The 21,278-nt window shown below is 49.9% G+C and overlaps 5 protein-coding genes across 7 annotated transcripts; 4 read left to right on the top strand and 1 right to left on the bottom strand.

Moving 5' to 3' along the window:
- Positions 1-6,643: 6,643 nt before the first annotated feature.
- LOC136511186 (uncharacterized) lies at positions 6,644-7,986 on the top strand. The gene is made up of 2 exons (XM_066505357.1): positions 6,644-6,676; positions 7,429-7,986. The coding sequence occupies exons 1-2, from the start codon at positions 6,644-6,646 to the stop codon at positions 7,984-7,986; spliced, it is 591 nt and encodes a 196-aa protein (XP_066361454.1).
- A 3,120-nt stretch (positions 7,987-11,106) lies between these two features.
- Positions 11,107-12,057, top strand: LOC136511184 (uncharacterized mitochondrial protein AtMg00810-like). Its single transcript, XM_066505356.1, has one exon. The coding sequence runs from the start codon at positions 11,107-11,109 to the stop codon at positions 12,055-12,057; it is 951 nt and encodes a 316-aa protein (XP_066361453.1).
- An 851-nt stretch (positions 12,058-12,908) lies between these two features.
- On the top strand, positions 12,909-13,532 carry LOC136511183 (uncharacterized). Its single transcript, XM_066505355.1, has one exon. It carries the CDS (start codon positions 12,909-12,911, stop codon positions 13,530-13,532), a length of 624 nt encoding a protein of 207 aa, XP_066361452.1.
- A 729-nt stretch (positions 13,533-14,261) lies between these two features.
- On the bottom strand, positions 14,262-18,823 carry LOC136512761 (probable hexosyltransferase MUCI70). Of its 3 annotated transcripts, none has more exons than XM_066506758.1 (9): positions 18,420-18,815; positions 16,710-16,997; positions 16,416-16,629; positions 16,204-16,313; positions 15,914-16,113; positions 15,571-15,674; positions 15,215-15,402; positions 14,929-15,128; positions 14,262-14,712 (listed from the first exon to the last, which is right to left on the bottom strand). In XM_066506758.1, the coding sequence occupies exons 1-9, from the start codon at positions 18,703-18,705 to the stop codon at positions 14,482-14,484; spliced, it is 1,821 nt and encodes a 606-aa protein (XP_066362855.1). In that variant the 5' UTR covers positions 18,706-18,815; the 3' UTR covers positions 14,262-14,481. The 3 variants fall into 3 exon arrangements, with proteins under 3 accessions (XP_066362855.1, XP_066362856.1, XP_066362857.1); XM_066506759.1 differs by having other exon boundaries at positions 18,423-18,814; XM_066506760.1 differs by lacking the exons at positions 14,262-14,712; positions 14,929-15,128 and having other exon boundaries at positions 15,238-15,402; positions 15,582-15,674; positions 18,423-18,823.
- A 648-nt stretch (positions 18,824-19,471) lies between these two features.
- Positions 19,472-20,809, top strand: LOC136511182 (protein QUIRKY-like). The gene is made up of 3 exons (XM_066505354.1): positions 19,472-19,991; positions 20,084-20,436; positions 20,525-20,809. Exons 1-3 carry the CDS (start codon positions 19,472-19,474, stop codon positions 20,807-20,809), a joined length of 1,158 nt encoding a protein of 385 aa, XP_066361451.1.
- Positions 20,810-21,278: the final 469 nt, after the last annotated feature.

The raw sequence follows: 21,278 nt of genomic DNA, 5'->3' as shown, positions 1-21,278 counted from the left end.
TATAAATACCCCCAGGCCTCCACCTTTGGAGGCTACTGATTCTTCTGATACACACACACGTTTTTGAGCCTTGCCAACTCTCCCAACCCTCTCTTAGTGAGTGATTGATCAAATTTGTCAAATCAAATTGTGGGTTGAGTGAAATTCAAAAAGAGAGCAATCCAACCACTTGAGCACTTGTGCATATTGTCAATCTCGTGATTCACATTTGTTACTCTTGGACTCTTCGGTCCTAGACGGTTAGGTGTCGCCGGAGAGCACCCGAGAGATTGTGGTGTGCCTCAGAAAGTTTGTAACGGTCGATTTCGCCGCCTCGGAATCATCTAGTGGAAGGAGGAAAAGGAGTTGGAAAAGACTCTGGCTAGAGTGACCTTCGTGGTACCCTCTAGGGATGACCTTCGCTGGGTCGCCCGTAGCCCCCTCAATGGAGAGTAGGACTCGAACGAGTCCGAACTTCGGTAAAACAAATATCGTGTTTCAATTTGCATTTCATTCGATATTTGTGTTATTCTAGCTCTTGTGCAGGTTCTCTGTGTATATTGTCATCTCTTGTAGGTACCTGCAGTTTGGCTTGAAGATAGAAATCGAAAGGAGCAAGTTTGGGGCTGCTTTGTAGAAATCGTGTATACCGGACACATCCGGTATTCATACCGGACACGTCCGGTATTGATCACTGTGCCAGGCTGTTCTGCAGAACACGTGCATACCGGACACGTCCGGTATTTGAGCTCAGTGCTGAATTTATTTGATCCTTGCACTAATCGTTGTGATGCAGGATTGTGGCTCCTAGATTTATTTAGTATCTTTTACATTCTCTGTGGCTAACTTGTGAGTGGTGGTATTACTCTTATTTGGAGTTTCCATTTTGGAAACTCCCTTTACTAATCATTTCCGCATTTAAAGGTGTTAATTTTTAGAAATGCCTATTCACCCTCCCTCTAGGCGGCATCCTAGGTCCTTTCAACCTATAAATGGATTTCTATAGACGACATCTCATACGCTCTTTTTCTTCGACGACAAAACCTTTGGGTTGTGCTATGTAAACATTTTCATACATAATCCCCATTGAGAAATATCGTCTTTACATCCACTTGATGTAACTCTAAATCGTAATGTGCCAATAACACCATTATGATTCTAAAAGAATCCTTACATGAGACTGAAGAGAAAACTCTCATCGTAATCTATTTATTCTCTTTGCGTAAAGCCTTTAGCTACAAGTCATGCTTTATATCTTTACAAATTCCCTTTGGAGTCACATTTTGTCTTGTAGACCCTTTCACAGCCTATTGTTTTGGCTCTATTAGGAATTCCTTCTAAGTCTCAAACATCGTTGGTATTCATCGAATTCATTTCAACTTCCATAGCTTCTTGCCATTCAAACAAGTAAACACTTCTCATAGCTTCTTCAAATAAGGTGGAATCACCCTCTATTTGAATTTTTTCACTAACATAGACTTCTTGGTCATCAGAAAACTGGTTTACTAATTCTTTGAGACCTTCTGGGGCCATAGCTACTAGTACTTTCATGTGGGGTTGTTGTTGCTCTTCATTGCCAAGAGGCAATTGATTCTACAGTCTCATGTATCACAAGATCCTTGTTTACATTATTCATCTTCTTCGAAGAGCCAACAACAGGTGTTGTATAAGTTATACAACATCTGCAGGTATTAAGAAATTTGTTGTTTTGAATCACTGAAGTGGGCATGTAGTCCTGCTTCTGTTCAAGTCATAGGTCTCTACATACCGTGCTCCCCCAGATCGTCCCATCTTTTATAAAGATAGTGTATCCTCAAATTTCTTATTTGGGTTTAATATGTTAAAACCTTATATAGCACTTTAAGCACTGCCTTAATATCTTTGAGGCTGACTACGCCATCTTCCTATCGAAACTTTAAGAAGTCTAGGAATTTAGTTATTTCTCTACTTAGGGGTATCATTATTATGACCGACGGTCATATTCATCAAAATCTTTATCTCACTCTTAATGAAGAGTACACATTCATCAACATCTTTATCTCACTCTTAATTAAAAGTAGTTTCTTAATTGATCTTAATTCTTACTCTTAATTGCTCTCACAATTCTCCCCCTTGAAATATGGCATAAACTATATTATCATAATTTCGAGAGCTATTCAGAAAACCTGTGAATGAGGAGACACATATAACTTACATCATTCACATAATTATGTCATACAAATAAAGTTATTTCTTGATCCGTATAGGGGTACACTTTCCTCATTCTACTTCAAGAACTCAACGAGGTCTTTTATTAGCAGTACTTTTACAAGTCACGCTTGTATCTTTTTCTTATCTTTTGGTTAGTATTGACCATGATGGTGCATTTCTATTATGCCACAGTCAATACTATGATAGCATAAGATCTACCCAAATTTCTCTCGCTATGCTGGATACAACTACATATAAGTCATCACAAAACTTCTTCCGCCATGTAGAATTGACTAGCATAAGTACTATGCCAAACTTCTCCCTTTGCAGGATAAATCTATATACAAATTACTATAACGAAAAATTTAGTCATGATGACTAAAATATTCACTTATACTTTATTTTCCAATTAAATCTTTCCATTGATTCTAATTTAATTAGAAAATTAGTAAACTAACACAAAAACTGTCCTGAACTGGCTTGACTCAAGCCTTTTCATTCACATACCCCAGCATTACAACCTGTTGGCATGTAGCCGAGTGATCTTGTCGGTTAAAAAATAAAACTTATAAGATGCTTCTGCATCAATTCTACATCACTATTGGGCAGAAAATAGAATTAATGCATAAAACTCATAAATTAACTTGAAAGACATATAACTACTCTTCAAAATTAAATTCTACCGTTGGTTCGAATTTAATTAGAAGATATTCAACATCATTGCAGCGAAACATGATAATAAAATACATTCTATTAGTTCAGGAGCATTTTTTGGTCTTTACCTACTCTCTGGAAAATTGACCATGTTGGTGTAAAATTTATCAGAGATTTAAACTTCAATCTCAAACTCATTATAATATTGTTATCATCAACGTTGATCAGAAAATAACAATACCATAATTTAACATAAATAAATCAGACTATTCTTCTAATTTAATTTTTTTTGTTGGTTCTAATTTAATTAGAGGATAAACATAATCATAATTTACTAAAAGTTACTACTCTTCAGATTAAATTCTCCCGTTGGTTCAAATTTAATTAGAAGATAATCAGTATTAAACTTTAAGCGGAAACATGAAAAAAAAATTATCTACTTTTCAGAAGCATTTTACTGTGTACTTAACTACTCTCTAAACAATTTATCCTGTTGGTTCAAAATTGAATAGAGATGAAAAACTAATCAAAATTCATCAAAATTCGCTTCTAAAAATAATAGAACTGTTTACTGTTCATTTGACCTAGCCTGAAAAAAGGCCCGCGACCTATCAAGCCAGTGCGCGCGCGCTCGACCCAGTGACGCTGCCCATACTGGAAATCGGCCCATGGCCTGCTACGCGCGGCGTGCGTGCCCGCTCTCCTACGCCCAGGCCACAACCTGGGCCTGGGCCAAGAATTCTCCTCCCCGCCTGGGCCAAATCTGGCCCATGCGCATCCTCGCCGTCGATCACGATTAGACAGTCATCCACCATTCTCGCTGGGACAAAAATCGACGCCGCGCCGCTCCTCGCCAAACCTAACCTCATTCTGAAACTCTTGTTCCTCTCTCAGCCCCGCGGTGACCGGCTCTCTCTCTCCCCTTCTAAACCGAAAACATGGCGGCCAGAGAAAGATGGTGACGCCGCTATTGATCCCCTCGCTGGTGCGCGCGCTCACCGTAGGGTGAGCGCGCCGCCGTCGAGCGGTCTAGCAACGGTGCCCTGAGCGCGTGTGCACTGCTTAGTGGAGCGCCGGTGGTTCTCGTGATGCGGTTAACTGAGGGATGACAGCGCTGCCGCGGGGCTCTCGGCCGGCTCACGCGCTCGCTGGAGGTCGAGCGCGCCGTCGTCGAGGGGCTCTTGGCGGTGCCCTTGGCCCGAGCCCGAGGCGGAGACCGCACAGCAGTGAGTCCTCGCGTCCACGGTGGCTCGGGATGACTTCCCACGTGGCGTCGAGGCAACAGCCGATGGTGGTGACTATGCGGGTGGTTTCTAGGTAGGTGTGGCAGAACCGCTCGAAATAACACACCTTCGGAGGCACTCGTCTTTCACCATACACTAAGCGCCCCGAAAGCAAGCTATATCGAAATGGTTCCGTCGAGCACACCCCAAGAGAGAACTCAAACAATCTACGTTTTCCCCTAGGATCCAATAATGAGAACGAGTTTATAATACTTAGTCCATTTCGTACATCAAGAGTTGTCAGAAATACATTATTACAATACCAAGTTCAGAGTGCGGAATTTAAACAGTGGAATTGAAATAAACATCTAGCGATAAGATACAAGGATCTGTCTGTGCCCACCAGAAGAATCCTCCACTCAACAGTTACTCCTCAAGCTGCACCTGCAACAGGGATAAATAAACCTTGAGTACACAATATACTCGCAAGACTTATTCGACTAGTGGGAATAATTTTCTGACTCTAAAGGATATGATAAGCTTTATGGGTTGCTGGTTTTCCTTTTTGCGATCGGTGGCACTGGCGCTTGCGCCGGCCACACGAGACCCACTCTGACCTATCTACGAGGCCGACGCTCACTTAGGGTTCGACGCAAGATGATGGGCGATGGTTGCATGAGCCGGAATGCCATAGAAGGACCTCTCCACGATGGCGGGCATCCTACGGTAATGGCAATGGCGTTCTGGTGAGCCGCAGCAGCAACAAGGCGGTAGGGGCAACGACAACTCACTAGTGACCTTACCGAGAAGCAGGCTCGGCTAGAAATGACCCGAGCGAGGCTGGCCACGTGCGTGCTGCGAGGTGAATGGCGGACTGTAAAGGCATGATCGCGTCAGTGGCGAGGAGGTGGCACTAGAGCTACGACTAGCATGCGCACGACGAAGAGGGAGCCAAGGCGAACTAGTGGTGTAGAGAGATTGGAGCGGGGTGAAGTGGAGGCAGGCCACAGCGCGGGTGGTGACGAGCCTTAACGGCACGGCGGTGGGCAAAGCTCCAAAATTGGAGCTCGGCGTGATGCGAGTCAAGGCGGGGTGGGGTCGGCTGGAGAGGGGACATGAAGGAGGAGACGTGAGCACGAGGAATTGATGAGAGGTGCTCGCTGGCTGGCTTCACCGTGATGCGATGCGACAGCGGCGAAAAACAGTGGGAGAAGAGGGAAAGAGAGAGACAGCGCAGCAAGTGGGCTCGGCTCATCCTTGCCTTGGCGGGACGCGAGCGGCGACATTGGGAGGCCCAAGTGCCGACACTACGGACATCACGTGCGCGCGTCTGACCAGCGTGGCCTGTGTGGCCGCAGTGTTATAATTGACAAAGCGACGGCGGCGTGCACGGCCATGTGTGGACTGCGGCGTGCACGGTCACGTGTGGACGGCGGTGTGCACGGACACATGCGGACGGCACCCAACCAGGCCTAGGAGGGGCAGCGCGGTGCAGCAAGCAGACGCACGTACAGGAGCGACACGATGACAGCGGCAGCATCGCGACATGAGGCAACAGTGGCGAACGCGACGGTAGCGGCAGCGCGAGACGGGGCAGGCGACAACAGCAGCGACTCCACCGCGGCGCGGGCGGAGTAGCAGGGCGTGGGGCCAATGGCTCGTTGTGGCCAGCCTCGGCCAAGCCCAGGTGGCTCGACCGGCCAAGCGTGGCAGCACAGTTGACCGCGCGGGACGCGACCGTGTGCGCGGCGTGGGGAGCCCGCGCGGTGACCACGCACCCGACGCCAACCAACCCAAGACCGGTAACGCACATGAATTTTAAAGCGCTCAACACGACCAAACGGTTGTTTCTAGACCTAAACCATCTTCACCGCATTCAAGATGGCATATGGAACTACCAAATCGAATCATAACACTACACCACTCCGTAACTCAATCTCTCACAATAAATTGCTAAACATAGCAATGTCTAGTTGTTGGCAGACTTGAAAATTTCTAAGTTTTAGAGCTGAATTTGATTTCCATTTGTAATTTTTAAGCTAGTGGAAATATTAGCTAGTAATATCATTTTTCGACCGCAGGTATTTCATTGTCATCTACAAAATTTGTATTTCAAACTTTAATTAAGTATCACATACTTGTTCTATAGCATTTTTGCTTAATAAAAATTGGTTTTAAACCCTAAGTGATATAACATGACTATCAAATCAACTTTCGTTTCGTATTCTAGTTGATTGTTTTGAGTTATAAAAATTGATCTACGCACTTTATCACATGTATTAACACATAAATATGATGCTCATAATATATTTTAGTAAATGATTTACGGTGTAACACCAAGGGTGTTACAGTAAAAAAACCCCTTCCAATCCTTTCTCTTATTCTAGGGTTAGGTTTAGACTCTACTAGTTCATCTCCTTCTGATTGATTCTGCCCTGACCTATATCTAAACCTAACCTGGCTCTTGATGCCATTGATAGAACTGATAGAACCTCTAGGTGCAGATCTAGTGGGTAGAACTTGACTTAGACAATACCTTGTTAAGTACCTCATCGAGAGGCAGTCGTGGCCATGGCGCCGCTGACGAGGTAGCAGCGATGTGGAGGCGCTGTCCAGTGGCGGCGGCGAAGGTGATGGCACTTCCCGTCGCTCACAGCACACCCTCTCGATCGGTCTAGGTTAGACTCCGTGGGAAACTAGCGGCAGTAGTGAACCTCGTGCCTTGCGCCCTAGCCCCTACCTTCCTCTTTATAGCGCTGCACGACGGGGGCCCATCAGCCAGGAGAACGGCTGGGCGCCCCCGATCAGGACACAGATCAAAAACCTAATTAACCGTTGGATCAACTGGTGGAGATCAACCTACCAGGTCCATCCTTCCCACAACAAGCCGCAGTCGTTGCCATTGTAACTGTTGGAATGTAATTGGGCTCGTGGGCCTGTCTACCATGACTCCCCACCTAGCCTATATATGTACACTACTATGCCTGAGTAATACATCAAGTATTCCACTCTTTCATGGTATCATGCGAGGCTACGATCCGTATCCTCCACTTCCACACAACTAACCCTAGCCGCCGGTCCTTACGACCGGTTGGTTCTGCCGCCGCTGATCCTCACGATTGGCTGCTCTAGGCCGCCACAGGGCACGTTGCTCGCTGGCCTCCCTTCCTTGCACGTGCGTCCTCTCGCCGTGCCGCCATCACAGGGCTTCTCCGCTTGTCGGGAGTCCATGATCCAATCGGCGTCTGCGTGTGATCTACGTCGTGGGTCATCCACGTGATCCGGCCGCCAGCAACGCCCGTCCCTGTCTCTACGCCGACCTTCATCCGTCCGACCCAGTCTCAAGGCAGAGACCAAAGCCGAGCGTACCGCTCGCGAACAGCGCGAACGCGACGCCGAGGACGCCCGCCGTCGCCAAGCTGAGGCCACCCGCACCGCCACCCTCGACGCCTATGAGGCCAAGCACGTCAACATCCACGCCGCTGCCATTGCCATCCTCAACATCAAGGTGCTCGTGCCGGTGGTCCTCGACCGCGTCGCCAACAACTACACCCGTTGGCGTGCCCTCTTCCTTGTCGTCTTGGGCAAATATGCCCTCACCAATCACGTCCTCAACGATGTCGTCAACGCCGATCGGCCGGCGTGGGTGCAGATGGACTGCACCGTCCTCACATGGATCTACGGGACAATCAACGCCGACCTCCAGCAGTCCACCATGCTGAAGAACCCGAACGCCCGCGTCGCCTGGCTCCACCTCAAGGACGAGTTCCTCGGCCAGCGCGAGTCGCGTGCGCTGCTGCTGTCCACCGAGTTCCGCACGGTGAAGCAAGGGTCGACGTCCATTACGGACTTCTGCCGTCGCTTCGAGATGATGGCCGCCACCCTATGCGACTTCGGCGATCCCGTCGGCGACCGCACCCTCGTCCTCACGCTGCTCTGAGGTCTCAGCGCCAAGTTCCGCCCCATGGTGACGAACATCAAGCTGCGCCAGCCGTTCCTAACCTTTGTGGAGGCACGCACGCTTCTACTCCTTGAGGAGATTGATCTCAACGATGTCACCACCGATACCGAACCACCACCTGCCCCCGCACCGTCGGCCCTCGTCACCGACTCATCCGGCCCCGTCGCTCGTGCCCCCTCCACCCGTGGCAGCAGCACTGGTGGTGGCCAGGGCACCTCCAGCGGCGGCCAGGGCAGCTCTGGTGGTGGCCACGGCAACCGCCGACAGCGCCGCGGCCGTGGTGGCAAGCAGCAGTAGAACCAGCAGGCCGGTGCACCTGCTACCAGCGGCTCCCATCCGCCTCCCCTCCTCTACAACATTTGGGGAGGTATGGTTCAGTTTTGGCCGCACCAGCAACCCTCCAGCAGTGCTCCCGGTGGGCCATTTCGTCCACCACAGGCAGCGCTCGCGGCTATGCCGCAGCCCCAGCTGCAGCCCGGGTTCGTCGGTCCACCGCCCGGGTTCGGCTACGCTCCGCCACCACCGCAGCAGTCGGCATGGACTCCCATGTAGGGAGGGTCTTTCGACACGTCCTCCCTCGCCAGCAACTTCAGCACCATGTCGCTAACTCCACCCGGACCAAGCGAATGGTACGTTGACTCCGGCGCCGGTGCTCACATGGTCAACAACGCTGGTATAATTTCATCCTCTCACACTCCCTTGTGATCAAGTCCTTCATCTATCATTGTTGGTAATGGGGCTTCGCTTCCTGTTACTTCCGTCGGATCACACTCCTTTTTTACCACACGACGTCCCCTAGTTCTTTCTAATGTTTTAGTTTCGCCTAACATTATTAAGAATCTAATTTTCGTTCGTCGTTTTACCACTGATAACAACTGTTCCATCAAATTTGATCGATTCAGCCTTTCTGTGAAGGATTTACAGACACGGAGCATGATCGCCAGGTGTAATAGCACGGGAGATCTTTACCCGTTCTTTCCGCCGGCACCACCCAGCACCACCGCCACCGCCCTCACTGTCACCGCGCCTTCCACCACCCTTTGGCATCGCCGCCTTGGTCATGTCGGTCCTGAAGCTTTGTCCAAGCTCCTTAGTTCCAATGCTATCACATGCAATAAGTGCCACGACACTCATGTTTGCCACGCTTGTCAGCTTGGTCGCCATGTGCGCCTCCCTTTTAGCTTGTCAAACTCTCGTGCACTTCGCCCATTTGATTTAATACATTGTGATCTTTGGACATCTCCTATTGTTAGTGTGTCTGGCTACAAATATTATCTTGTTATTCTTGATGATTGCACACACTATAGCTGGACATTCCCTTTACGCCTCAAGTCCGACACCTTTACCATTCTCACTCATTTTTTCTCATATGCGCGCACACAATTTGACTCCACTATCAAGGCAGTTCAGTGCGATAACGGCCGTGAATTTGATCATTCCTCGGCCCGCACGTTCTTCCTCACTCACGAGGTTGCCTTTCGGATGTCGTGCCCATACACCTCTCAGCAGAACGGGCGGGCTGAGCACGCTCTTCGCACCATCAATAATATCGTGTGCTCTCTTCTGTTCCAGGCCAGTCTTCCTCCGGTTTATTGGGCGGATTCCCTTCACACTGATACCTATCTCCTCAACCGCCACCCTACAAAAACCTTAGACGGCCGAACACCATACTTCGCACTATACGGCACGCAGCCCTCCTACACCCACCTTCGTGTTTTCGGCTGTGCCTGCTATCCCAACCTGTCATCTACAGCTCCACATAAATTATCACCACGTTCCTCCTTGTGCGTCTTCCTGGGGTATTCTTCTGATCACAAAGGCTATCGGTGTCTTGACCTTCATTCTAATCGGATCATCATCTCCCGACACGTTGTCTTTGATGAGACGGTGTTTCCTTTCGCCGATATGTCCACCTCGCCCCAGGATCCCACCGCACTTGATTTTTTGGATAACACTGATGATTTCTCTTTACCCAATGGGTCAAGAGCTGTGCATGCAGGTACCTGTAGCAGCAGCCGTGCGATTGCACCCAGCCCACCGCCGGCTGGTGCATCGGCGCCCATGCAGGCGCCCACCCGCGCTTCTCCCAGCAGCAGCGGTGCTGTCCCCAGCGCCCCCAGCAGCAGCGGCACTGCCCCCAGTGCTCCCAGCAGCATCACTGTTGCCCTAGCCGCACACAGCAGCCGTGCTGCTGCCACCGGCGCGCCCTGCCGGGCCTCTTCTGGGCCAACCGGTGCTGCTGCCCCTGCAGATTCCACATCCTAGGTTGTTGCCAGCGGCGCTGGTCGCCTCACCGGTCGCACTACAGCCACGGCGCCCCAGGCGATCACTCCTGTCACTAATGCGCACAGCATGCGCACTCGTGGCAAGGATGGTACTCGTCATCCCGTCGACCGCCTGAACCTTCACACGGCGACCCTCTCTCCGGTGCCCACCTCTGTTCGCGCGGCTCTGGCGGACCCTGAGTGGCGCCTTGCTATGCAGGCGGAGTTCGATGCCCTGCAAGCAAATGACACATGGTCACTGGTGCCTCGACCACGCGGCGTCAACCTTGTCACAGGCAAATGGGTATTTCGCCACAAATTCAAGTCCGATGGCTCTCTCGACCGCTACAAGGCTCGGTGGGTCTTGCGCGGCTTCACACAGTGTCCGGGAATTGACTATGATGAAACTTTCAGTCCAGTGGTCAAGCCAGCAACCATTCGCGCAGTACTGACTTTGGCGCTCTCTCGCTCATGGCCCATCCATCAGCTCGATGTGAAGAATGCCTTTCTCCATGGCACTTTGTCTGAGACAGTCTACTGTGCTCAGCCAGCTGGTTTTGTCGACTCCTCCAGACCAGATTATGTGTGCCGCCTAAACAAGTCTCTGTATGGGTTGAAGCAAGCACCGCGCGCCTGGCATCGTCGCTTTGCCTCTCATATCACCTCTCTTGGTTTCACTGAAGCAAAGTCCGACACTTCCTTGTTCATATATTGTCGAGGCTCAGAGATGGCTTTCTTGCTACTATATGTTGACGATATTGTTCTGACGGCTTCCTCCATGGTTTTTCTTCAGCGGATCATTGTGGCTCTCCGCCAAGAATTCTCTATGACCGACATGGGGTCCCTGCATCACTTCCTGGGAGTCAGTGTTCAGCGCCACCAGGACAGTCTGTTTCTCTCACAGCGTCAGTATATGTTGGATATTCTAGAGCGTGCCGGTATGACTAACTGCAAGCCTTGCAGTACTCCTGTTGATACTCATGCCAAGCTTTCTGCTGATGGTGTCACCGTCGCCGACCCCACTCACTATCGCAGTATTGCTGGAGCACTTCAGTATCTCACCTTCACCCGTCCGGACATTGCTTATGTTGTTCAGCAGGTCTGCCTCTATATGCATGACCCTCGGGAGCCGCATCTTAGCACTATGAAGCGCATTCTCCGCTACCTTCAGGGCACTTTGGATCTTGGTCTTCATCTTCACCGGACCTCACCAGCTGATCTCACGGTCTACACGGATGCTGATTGGGCGGGATGTCCTGACACGCGCAAATCCACATCTGGGTATGCGATGTTTCTCGGGGACAATCTCATCTCCTGGTCGTCCAAACGTCAGCCAACGGTGTCCAGGTCCAGTGCTGAGGCGGAGTATCGGGCTGTGGCCAACGATGTTGCTGAAGCCTGCTGGTTGCGACAACTTCTGCAAGAGCTTCACCACCCTCTTCGCCGCGCCACTGTGGTATATTGTGACAATGTCAGTGCCGTCTACCTCTCCACCAACCCGGTCCAGCATCAGCGAAACAAGCATGTTGAGATTGATCTGCACTTCGTCAGAGAACGAGTCGCCCTCGGTGAAGTTCGTGTCCTGCACGTTCCCACTACGTCCCAGTACGCCGATGTCTTCACCAAAGGATTGCCGACGTCCGTCTTCTTCGAGTTTAGGTCCGGTCTTAATGTTCACGGTACTCCCAGTTCAGACTATGGGGGAGTGTTGGAATGTAATTGGGCTTGTGGGCCTATCTACCGTGACTCCCCACCTAGTCTATATATGTACACTGACTATGCCTGAGTAATGCATCGAGTATTCCACTCTTTCAGTAACTTTGGTCGTCGTCCTGGCGGTACCGCCGGTACTACTGGGCCCATCATTCCGGCCACCTTCTCGACCACGTCGACAGCTTGCTCTCGGCGCACCTCATGCAATCTCTCGGTTAGTGTGGGGTGCCACCTCGCCCTCGCCCTCGCCCTCGACCGGCACGCCTGATGTACTGCTCGGCGTCGTCGCGGGGCTCCTTGTCCCTGGACACCGAGCACACGTAGGCCGCTACCTTGTGCCCGGCAGCGGCCGCCAGCTCGAGCAACTCGATCGGTGCCGCGGCCATGCTTTCTCTACGCGAAGACGAGTGTGAGCCCATGGACGAAGCAGGCCTCCGGGCCAGACTGACGACGACGGCGAGGTAACGGCCGTTCTCGAGCCACCTCATCTGGTGCTCCCGCTCCAGCGCCACGCGACTCCCGACGGCGCCCTCTCTGATGTGGCTACTATTTGTATGGGCCTCATGTTGCGGTTTCGCCTGCAGGTTTTTTTTTCCCGACCCCATGTGGCTGAGCGCCCGATGGAACCTCCGGGTGGCGGCCGACCGGCCGCGTCTCGGGGCTCCACCTCGGGGCTCTTGCACCTCCGTGGCGGTGTCGGTGTGGGCGACCTCAGGGATTCGGTGGAGAGGCGGTGGGCAGGGGCGCGGCACGGCATCGATTTCCATCGAATCCTAGTCAAATTAGAAGTACCTGCTCGGAGTCGGACTGCTCGGATTGAGAAGCCTAGGTCTCTCTATAAAGTTTGGACATGGCATCTCACAAGAGACAAGAGCGAGCCATCCTTCCCGAGTCGTAGTCGTAGACATCCCACTCCCACGCGACATGGCCTGTTCTCTGATTACGGCTACGCCGCCCATCCCGTGTCTACGCCAGCGTTCACCGCAGCTGTCCCCGTCCGCGCGGCCGTACCAATCAGGCCGTGTGGTTTTGGTGCAGTGGTCACCGCCGCCTCGTGGTTGGTTCAAGTTAAATTTCGACGGATCTGTTTACCACGACGGCTCAGCGCGAGCGAGCGTCGGTGGCGCCATCCGCGACAGCGCCGGCCGCATCGTGCTCGCGTTCGCCGAGCCGACAGAACACTCCACGGTTGGCATCGTCGAGGCGCGCGCGATGATCCGCGGTCTCCGCCTGGCCCTTGGGCTCTACCTGCAGCGGCTCGTGGTCGAGGGAGATGATCTCGTGCTGGTTCAGCTGCTCCGTGACGAGGAGACGCAGACACGAATCCCCATGGCGTTGCAGGAGGAGATCCACGGGCTGCTTCGCTGCTTCTCCGGGTGCGACGTCAAGCACGTGTATCGAGAGGGAAATCAGGTGGCACACACCCTCTGCCGCCAGGCCTACCATTGTCCGGGAGTGTGGGTAGGGATCGTGCCGTCCGTCGTCTTTGACAAGGCTGAAGAAGATCGACGTGGCGTGTTGCACGAACGTGCTGTGGTGGTCCGGTGATCGACGAAAGAAGCCCTGTGCAAGAAGGCGGCCTTTTGGAGCATGGAGAGTGAAGCGACACAATTCGGATCAAGAATGAGGACGTACGCAAGTGTAGCAGAATTGAACAATACTGTAGATTCTAGCTTATAAGACGGCTGATAAGTTCAAGCGAACAGGCCCGAAGGATCAACAGCGCCTAAGCATTCCAGGACATGCGAGCAAAGCACCGTGAACCAGAGTTGATGCGCGAGGATCATTAACGCTGCTTTGGATAGTCATGTTTAAAAAAAATTCTTGTGTAAAAATTACACCAGTGTTGTTGTATTGTTATTGAAAAAATTATTCAATCTGCGACGTATTGTATCCCTATATGATTATCCTTTTTAATGTATAAAAGCTGTTGACAATTCCTGAAGTCCAGTTTTAAGAAGCATGCTATAATGCGTTTGTGATCAATGATAGCGCGAAACTGCAAATGACAATTGACAACAGCCAGCCCACGCCGGCACTTCGCTCCCTCTCTCACTTACAGCTGAGGCCCACCATTTCTTCTCCTAACTCCGGCCAGTCCAACTCTTCCCCATAAATCGGCCATCGCCGTGAGCAGCTCGAGCTCGTGCAGCCGCTTCTTCTCCTCTCCTGAATTAAGAGCATGCGGTAACTTCCACGCCATCCTACCCCCCTCAGGCATCAATGACATTGGCATTATCTGACAACATTGACTGTACTTGAAACCCTGCCAAAGACTACCTCCAAAATGAATTGAATTGATTAATGGAATCTGCTGCTAGTTGAATCCATCTCTGATCTAAAAATGTTTATTTACAACAAAGAATTTCAGCTCTCTATCCACAATCCCTGACAAAATTTTGGCGCCTTTGGGGAGGGGAGCATGAAAGGAAGTTAAAGTAAAACAATGTTGGAATGCTGTCCGTTGGATGTTGTATAGGAGCAAAATTGCCAGGATTTACAGTTGAATTGCTTCCTTCCCATTAGTTCGATGAGTTCGTCTCGAGCTTGATTTCTTATCCCGTGTTCGCTTCCCTGATAACTTCTTGTTTGCAGAAGCCCTCCATGGTTCCTTTGCTGCATTGTCTGGAAGCATCTTTCTAGGTTGGATGCGCACAATGGGAGGCCGCTGGGGAGGCCAACTTCGTAAGGTAGCCTGCCTCTGTTCCAACAGTTCTCGGTGGTACGACTGTAAAGTAAGAATGGTGCAAGAAAAAAAGAAGTGATCAATAATAGACAAAAAAAATAGAAGGTTAGTCGTTCTGGAATAAACGTGCCATCACAAAGAATGTGCTGTTTTCCCTAAAGCAAAATCCTAGTTCTATGATCTACAGCAATGTATGTCACAACAAAACAGCGCACAGGAAATCAGTGGCAATAAATCAAACAAAAAAACTGAAAATACCTGAACAACGAAATCACGCCTTTCACAATCCAGGAACATGTCTGCAATCCAATTAACACGCGACCTTATTTTATCCCTAACTGTGCTGAAGCTTAGCTGATCTCTGGACGTGAAGCGGTCAACTTCATTGAACCAAAGGCATGTAAACAAGTTTGTTATGGGGATATGTTCCCTAATTATCACACAGCCCTCCGGGACGTCTGTTAATCAGAGTATACTGATATCAGGCAGGTATACAGTGTTAGAAATATTAATAGGTCAGGGATCAGGGGGGAGAAGTAACTACCACTCGTTATAGGAAGCTTGGCTGATGAATAATGGGTTAGACCCTCTCTTTTGTAGAACTCTATCTGGTAGTCAATTGATGTGTTATCATATTTTCCACCAACCTTGTTGGCCTCAGCTTCCTCAAAAACATCGAAGCGTCTGTAATGCCTGGAAATAGCAAAGCTAACATTCTTCCTCCACAAGAACCTGTAACATAAGTGTAGTTACACAAATCAAAACAAAACGGGACAAAACTGATAGAGCAAATGGAGCATTAGTCGCACTGGAAACTAGAGAACTTAATTTCTGACAGCATATCTAATTGTTCCCTGAGCTATGCGAAGAGTACATAGTGTAAAACAAGTGACGGTTTACCTTTCTAATACCTGATAAGGATCCCTCACTAGCTTAAGTTTCCCATCAATCCAAATTGAATATCGCACATTAGGAAAAAGCCGATGAAGTAAGAGCTTTGGAACCTGTAGGAGGAAAAGATGACAGGGGCCATAAATGATAAAACCAAACCCAATAAACTTGTTGATTCTGATTTGCATTAACAAATGTCAAGTCAAGCAAACATTCAGAATGGGATAACAAGGATAATATGGAGTCCAGTATTCCCTATTCACTTCATGGAGAAAAACAAAAAACAACATCGTAGATTGCGAACAACACAGGTTTGGCTGAGAAAAATCAAAATCGCCAACTGCACAGGTACCTTTCCATTGCGCCTAGCATCTGTAAATGGTAGGTTGCGGACAACAACTATCCGCCACAGCCCGATTCTTTTGGTATGACCAATAGTAGTGGAGTTCTTTATTGCAGCTTCTGTTTCTTCATCCAGAAACATAAAGAAGCAAACTGTATCTTTTGAAAATTTGCTGATATTTTCTGGTTGTTGCATTACATCATAATTACCTGTGAAATTTGTAAGCAAGTGTCCACAGTATTTGTAAGCAAGTGTACAAGCAATTTGTAACGAGGACTGAAATCCAAAGCAGTAGTTACCAAAAATAGCGGAGGCAACAACAGTCCTCTGGCACAGCTGCATCTCAGAACGATCAGCTTCATCTATGTCAAACCCAGTATTAAGACCAGGTATCTTCCCTCTTATAAATCTGGAGACAAACAGTAGGTTAGCTACAGCAAAAGAGATACTGATCATTGTAAACAGCCATTACATGATCTCGAGATAAAGCATATGAAATGTATGGGCATACCCACAATGTACAGTCATCGAGTCTTTTATGTCATAAGACTTATCTCGTTCCTCCAGGGATGGAAAACCTCCAAACAAAGAACCACTCTTTGACTCTTTGGGAATCAAATTCTCTTGAAACATATAATTTAATCTTTGAAGGACTGGTGACAATGATGGTTTAGCTGGTCTCAGTGCCAGAGCTTGCTCAACTGGCAAATAACAAACTGGACAGGCTATACAAGATTAAAATACATTAGTTTTGATTCAGAACTAAACTAGCACTGAATTGGAATAGTCAGGAATGTACACTTACGTCGTGGTCCAGTGCGTTTCCTATCAATAGGTGGAGGAGACAATGAGAAATTTTCACAAGGATGGTGATCCATAACAACAGCTGGTGGAAAACTCCGTATGAGTTCCTGAACTTGTTGTTTGCTATCAGATTGTTTTTCCATCTGCGATGCTATATTCAAACCATTCACAGTCAGCGAACCTCTCTGAGCTACTGGTCTGCCCGACGATGTCCAAACAGGGTTCACAAAGCTCCGGACATGATCAGAAAACACAAGCATGGTCTCAACACCAGGTGATGCATCTTCATCTAAAACAGAAAAAAAATAGTAGGTCAATATTGGAACACACATACTATGGTGAAAAAAAGGACAAGAAAACATATACTTACAACTGAATGTTACATCTTACTTAAGTATGGAATTTTTTACAACAGATTTTTCAGTCCAGTTATTATTCAAACTAATAAAGTTTAGCACACAGCATTGGGTTTCGCAAACAGAAATCCAGTTGAATCACTAACATGGACAGATGCATGAGAAAAATGTGCTCTAACAGCAGCTGCAAGCTCAGAAATATGTTAATGGCATTAGCTGTAGTAGGAGATAGATTTCTTGTTTGGCATATTGCTAGAAAAACATTCAATTACACCAAATGCCAGTGAAACTCTTTTCTTATTTTCTCAATAAATTTGCAAACTAATGAAAAACTGGAGCAAGAAGATGGCGTGCATCTATAAGTAGAAAGCCATCCCCTAAAATTTGTCAGACCTTAACTTGGCATCACATAGAATATTTTGTCCATTAGGACCTTGATATAGGTTTGGAAACCTTTAGCTTCCCACTGCTTCAGGAGGGGAATAAGACCCCAAGTCTTAAATTAGATTCAGAAGAAACAAACCAACTTTTTGTCATTGTAATTTGTAAATTGTAAGTTGGTAACAATGAAAAGGTATGGAAATTGGCTTCTTGACAAAATGGACCAAATATTCTAGTGAATTATTAAATGTCAAATTAAAATGGTCAGCAGAAGCCAAACGAGGTGCATACTGAAAAGAAAGGATCAGGCACAAACACAAATGTGCAGTTTACCTATAATGATTTTAAACAAACAGCTGTTACAATATGAGCCCATCTACAAAACTGGCACCACAAAGGCACAAACCTTGATAGCATCATCACCAGGTATAAATTTGTAGAAATGCCTAAGCCACATTAGCTAGATCAAACACTATATCTCTCAACAAGTATGTAATTCAGTTCCAGAAAACTGGCTGATCCACAGTCACAACCATAGAATTCAAAACATCAGATCGCACACCCAATATTATTGTTTAATCTCTCGATGCAAATCACCCAGACATTGAGACTGATCGGAGTGGCCTGGACTGCAAGAGTATAATAATATACTACCGCCTTTGCATCATATCAGTCAGCTAAAGTCAAAGTTGATGCCGGATAAAGAATACGCATTAACACACGCTAAGATCCGAAAACAGATGTCTAAATAAACATAAAATGTGCATAAGGTACAGAGATACGTTAACGTGGATTATAGAATAACATCACTTGCAAGTTGCACTGCGTCATTTCCCTGAACTTACTGGCTACACAATTGCACGACAGGAAAATAAAACAGCAATAACTGCTCGCAATAGGAGTATTATCTAATCTAGTCTAGTGACTGAAACAGCATCATGGATTCGAACTGGAACACGAGGCAAGGCAACCACCACCTTTACTGACAAGTGATGAGAAGAGGAAGCAGAATGCCACGGCGACAGCGACGACAAGGAGGAGGAGCATCCGCTGGCGGCGTCCGGTGAGCTTGCAGATCCGGGCGAAGACGCGCGGGCCGCCGGCGCCGGCGCCGGCCCCGCCGAGGGACATCTTCGCGGGCTTCCGCGCGGCGAGCGGCGGAGACGGCGACGACGACGACTGGCAGCTGCCTAACTGCTGCTGCGGCAGCGATCCGTAGCTCCCCGACGACCTGAGCCCCAGCGACGCCCCGCCGCTCATGCCGCCACCGCAGGGGCGGATCCAGCTTCCGGTGCTGGGATGCACGGGCCCAGCCCGAGTTTTTTCAGCTTCCACATATACCCCTCGCTGTAACTCACGAGTGATTCGGGCTCGTGATCACTGGCTCGGCCCGGGCATGCGCAGCGGCACAGTGCGGTGAAAAAAATGAAAATGACGATCCGAGAAACTTGGTTTCTGAATGAATAAAAAAAAAAAGTTAAATGCACCAGAGATCTATTAATTTGTGAGGAGGTTTTGGTTAGGTCCACTAACTTTTTAAAGTGGCTTTTTGGATTATCAGCATGTTCGCTTGCTCGTAAACGATCGTAAATTTCCAGCTAGAAACAGGGTTTTTCTCTCACACCAAACCAGCCAGCAGTAAATAATCCACGATACGATACGGCCTCCCGAACAGGTTGTATAAACTTTGTACGTCGTATCACCTAGGTTCATACCTCTCCACGTTGACTTCTCGTGCTGATGTGGCATGATGCCGTGGCCATGCTGGCCAGCCACAGCCCCGCGGGCGCGCGAGCAGAAGCCGGTGGATGGCGTAGCACCACCCCACTTTAGAAGCTTGTATCTCTTCAACTAGGCTGAATTAGACTTTGCCACTTTAAGTAAAGTTGGAGATCTCGCGTAGCTCTACAACATTTGTTACTACCTCTTGTGCCAAAACTAAACGGATTCGGAGTTAAGAGGGGACAAAGATTGATGTTTCCGTGTATTTTTGTGGTAGTATTGCATGAATACAGAGCGCGGCCTCATGGACTCGCTCCGGTCGTGGCCTGGCCGCGACGTCTCCGGCACCGGCAACCCCGAATGGAACCAGGTGTTCGCCATCAGCCACACCAGGCCGGAGCCCACGCTGGAGATCTCCGTGTGGGACGGAGGCGCGCCCTCCCCTATCGAAGCCTTCCTCGGTGGCGTGTGCTTCGACCTCTCCGACGTGCCTGTCCGCGACCAGCCTAATGGCCTGCTGGCGCCGCAGTGGTACACGCGCTCCAAGGTGTACCAATCGCCCAAGCTCTGGTACCTGAGGGCGTCCGTCATTGAGGCGCAGGACCTGCGCGTCCCGGCCCCGCCGCCGGGGCTGCCGTTCGACGTGCGCGTCAAGATACAGCTTGGCTTCCAGTCGGCGCGGACACGACGGTCAGTGGCCAGCAGCAGCGGCTCCGCTTTCGCGTGGTCCGAAGACCTCATGTTCGTCGCGTCTGAGCCGCTCGACGACAACATCATCGTGCTAGTGGAGGATCGGTCCATGATCAAGGAACCCACGCTCCTCGGCCACGCAACCATCCCGGTGACCACCATAGAGCAGCGCCTCGATGAGCGGCTTTCTACTCCGGGCGGCTACACCTTCGGCTCTGCCTGGAAGGCGGGTACCACCTACTTGACGAGGCGGCGCACGTGTGCAGCGACTACCGGCCGGCGGCGAAGCAACTGTGGAAGTCGTCGGTGGGCGTGCTGGAGCTCGGCATCATCGGAGCGTGCGGCTTGCTGCCGATGAAGACGAAGGGAGGCGCCAAGGGGTCGACGGATGCGTACTGCGTGGCCAAGTACGGCAAGAAGTGGGTGCACGTGTCCACGCTGGAGAGCAACCGGGTGTACACGGTGTCGTACCCGCTGCTGGTGCTGCTGCGGTTGGGGCTAAAGAAGATGGGCGAGGTGCAGCTCGCCGTGCGGTTCTCGTCACCGGTGCAGCTCCCGGACACGTGGGCCACGTACATGGTACAAGACGTTCTTTCTAGAGGACGAGCGGCTCGTCCACTCGTACCACCATGTCACGAGCGGCTTCTCCACTCGGCTGATGGAGCAGGAGCTCGACGCGCTGTCCGCCATGCCCGGGTTCGTCACAGCGGTGCCGAACCAAGTTTACAAGCTGCTAACGATGCACATGCCGCAGTTCCTTGGACTGGAGCTGCCGCAGAGCGGGAGGAACTACACCTCCAAGTTCGGCGAGGGCGTCATCATCGGCATGCTCGACAGCGGCGTCTATCCCTTCCACCCCCTCCTTCAGCGGCGACGACATGCCACCGCCGCCGACCAAGTGGAACAGACGCTGCGACTTCAATGCCTCCGTGTGCAACAACAAGCTCATTGACGCACGTTCTTTCGAGTCGGACCTGTCGCCGCTCGACCAGGATGGGCACGGCACGCACACGTCGAGCACCGCAGGAGCAGGACCAGCAGCAGGTGCATGTCGTTGTCGTGGCACAGGAGCAGGACCAGCAGCAACAGGTCGCAGCCGCAGCCGCCGTCGTCCCTGAGGCCGCGCTCTGTATTCATGCAATACTACCGTAAAAATACATGAAAACATCAATCTTTGCCCCCCTCTTAACTCCGAATCCGTTTAGTTTTGGCACAAGAGGTAGTAACAAATGTTGTAGAGCTACGCGAGATCTCCAACTTTGCTTAAAGTGTCAAAGTCTAATTCGGCCTGGTTGGAGAGATACAAGCTTCTAAAGTAGGGTGGCGCGGCGTCATCCACCGGCTTCTGCTCGCACGCCCGCGGGGCTACGGCTGCCTGCATGGCCACGGCATCATGCCACATCAGCACGAGAAACCAACGT

This window comes from Miscanthus floridulus, chromosome 16, assembly GCF_019320115.1.
Source record: "Miscanthus floridulus cultivar M001 chromosome 16, ASM1932011v1, whole genome shotgun sequence".
Classification (NCBI taxonomy): Eukaryota; Viridiplantae; Streptophyta; class Magnoliopsida; order Poales; family Poaceae; genus Miscanthus; species Miscanthus floridulus.
Note: the sequence above shows the minus strand (reverse complement) of the source record. Positions and strands in the feature narration are given on the sequence as shown.

Bases quoted from the DNA above. Each gene is read 5' to 3' on its own strand.
- LOC136511182 (XM_066505354.1), top strand. From the start codon at position 19,472: ATGGACTCGCTCCGGTCGTGGCCTGGCCGCGACGTCTCCGGCACCGGC. The intron at 19,992-20,083 runs GCCACGCAACCA...TCTGCCTGGAAG, and splicing joins CAAGGAACCCACGCTCCTCG to GCGGGTACCACCTACTTGAC. The intron at 20,437-20,524 runs GTACAAGACGTT...CTGATGGAGCAG, and splicing joins ACACGTGGGCCACGTACATG to GAGCTCGACGCGCTGTCCGC.
- LOC136511186 (XM_066505357.1), top strand. From the start codon at position 6,644: ATGTGGAGGCGCTGTCCAGTGGCGGCGGCGAAG. The intron at 6,677-7,428 runs GTGATGGCACTT...GCTCGCGAACAG, and splicing joins GTCCAGTGGCGGCGGCGAAG to CGCGAACGCGACGCCGAGGA.
- LOC136511183 (XM_066505355.1), top strand. From the start codon at position 12,909: ATGGCCTGTTCTCTGATTACGGCTACGCCGCCCATCCCGTGTCTACGC.
- LOC136512761 (XM_066506758.1), bottom strand. From the start codon at position 18,705: ATGAGCGGCGGGGCGTCGCTGGGGCTCAGGTCGTCGGGGAGCTACGGA. The intron at 16,998-18,419 runs GTGGTTGCCTTG...TTTCTGTTTTAG, and splicing joins ATCACTTGTCAGTAAAGGTG to ATGAAGATGCATCACCTGGT. The intron at 14,713-14,928 runs GTATTTTCAGTT...CTTACTTTACAG, and splicing joins GGCGTGATTTCGTTGTTCAG to TCGTACCACCGAGAACTGTT.
- LOC136511184 (XM_066505356.1), top strand. From the start codon at position 11,107: ATGGGGTCCCTGCATCACTTCCTGGGAGTCAGTGTTCAGCGCCACCAG.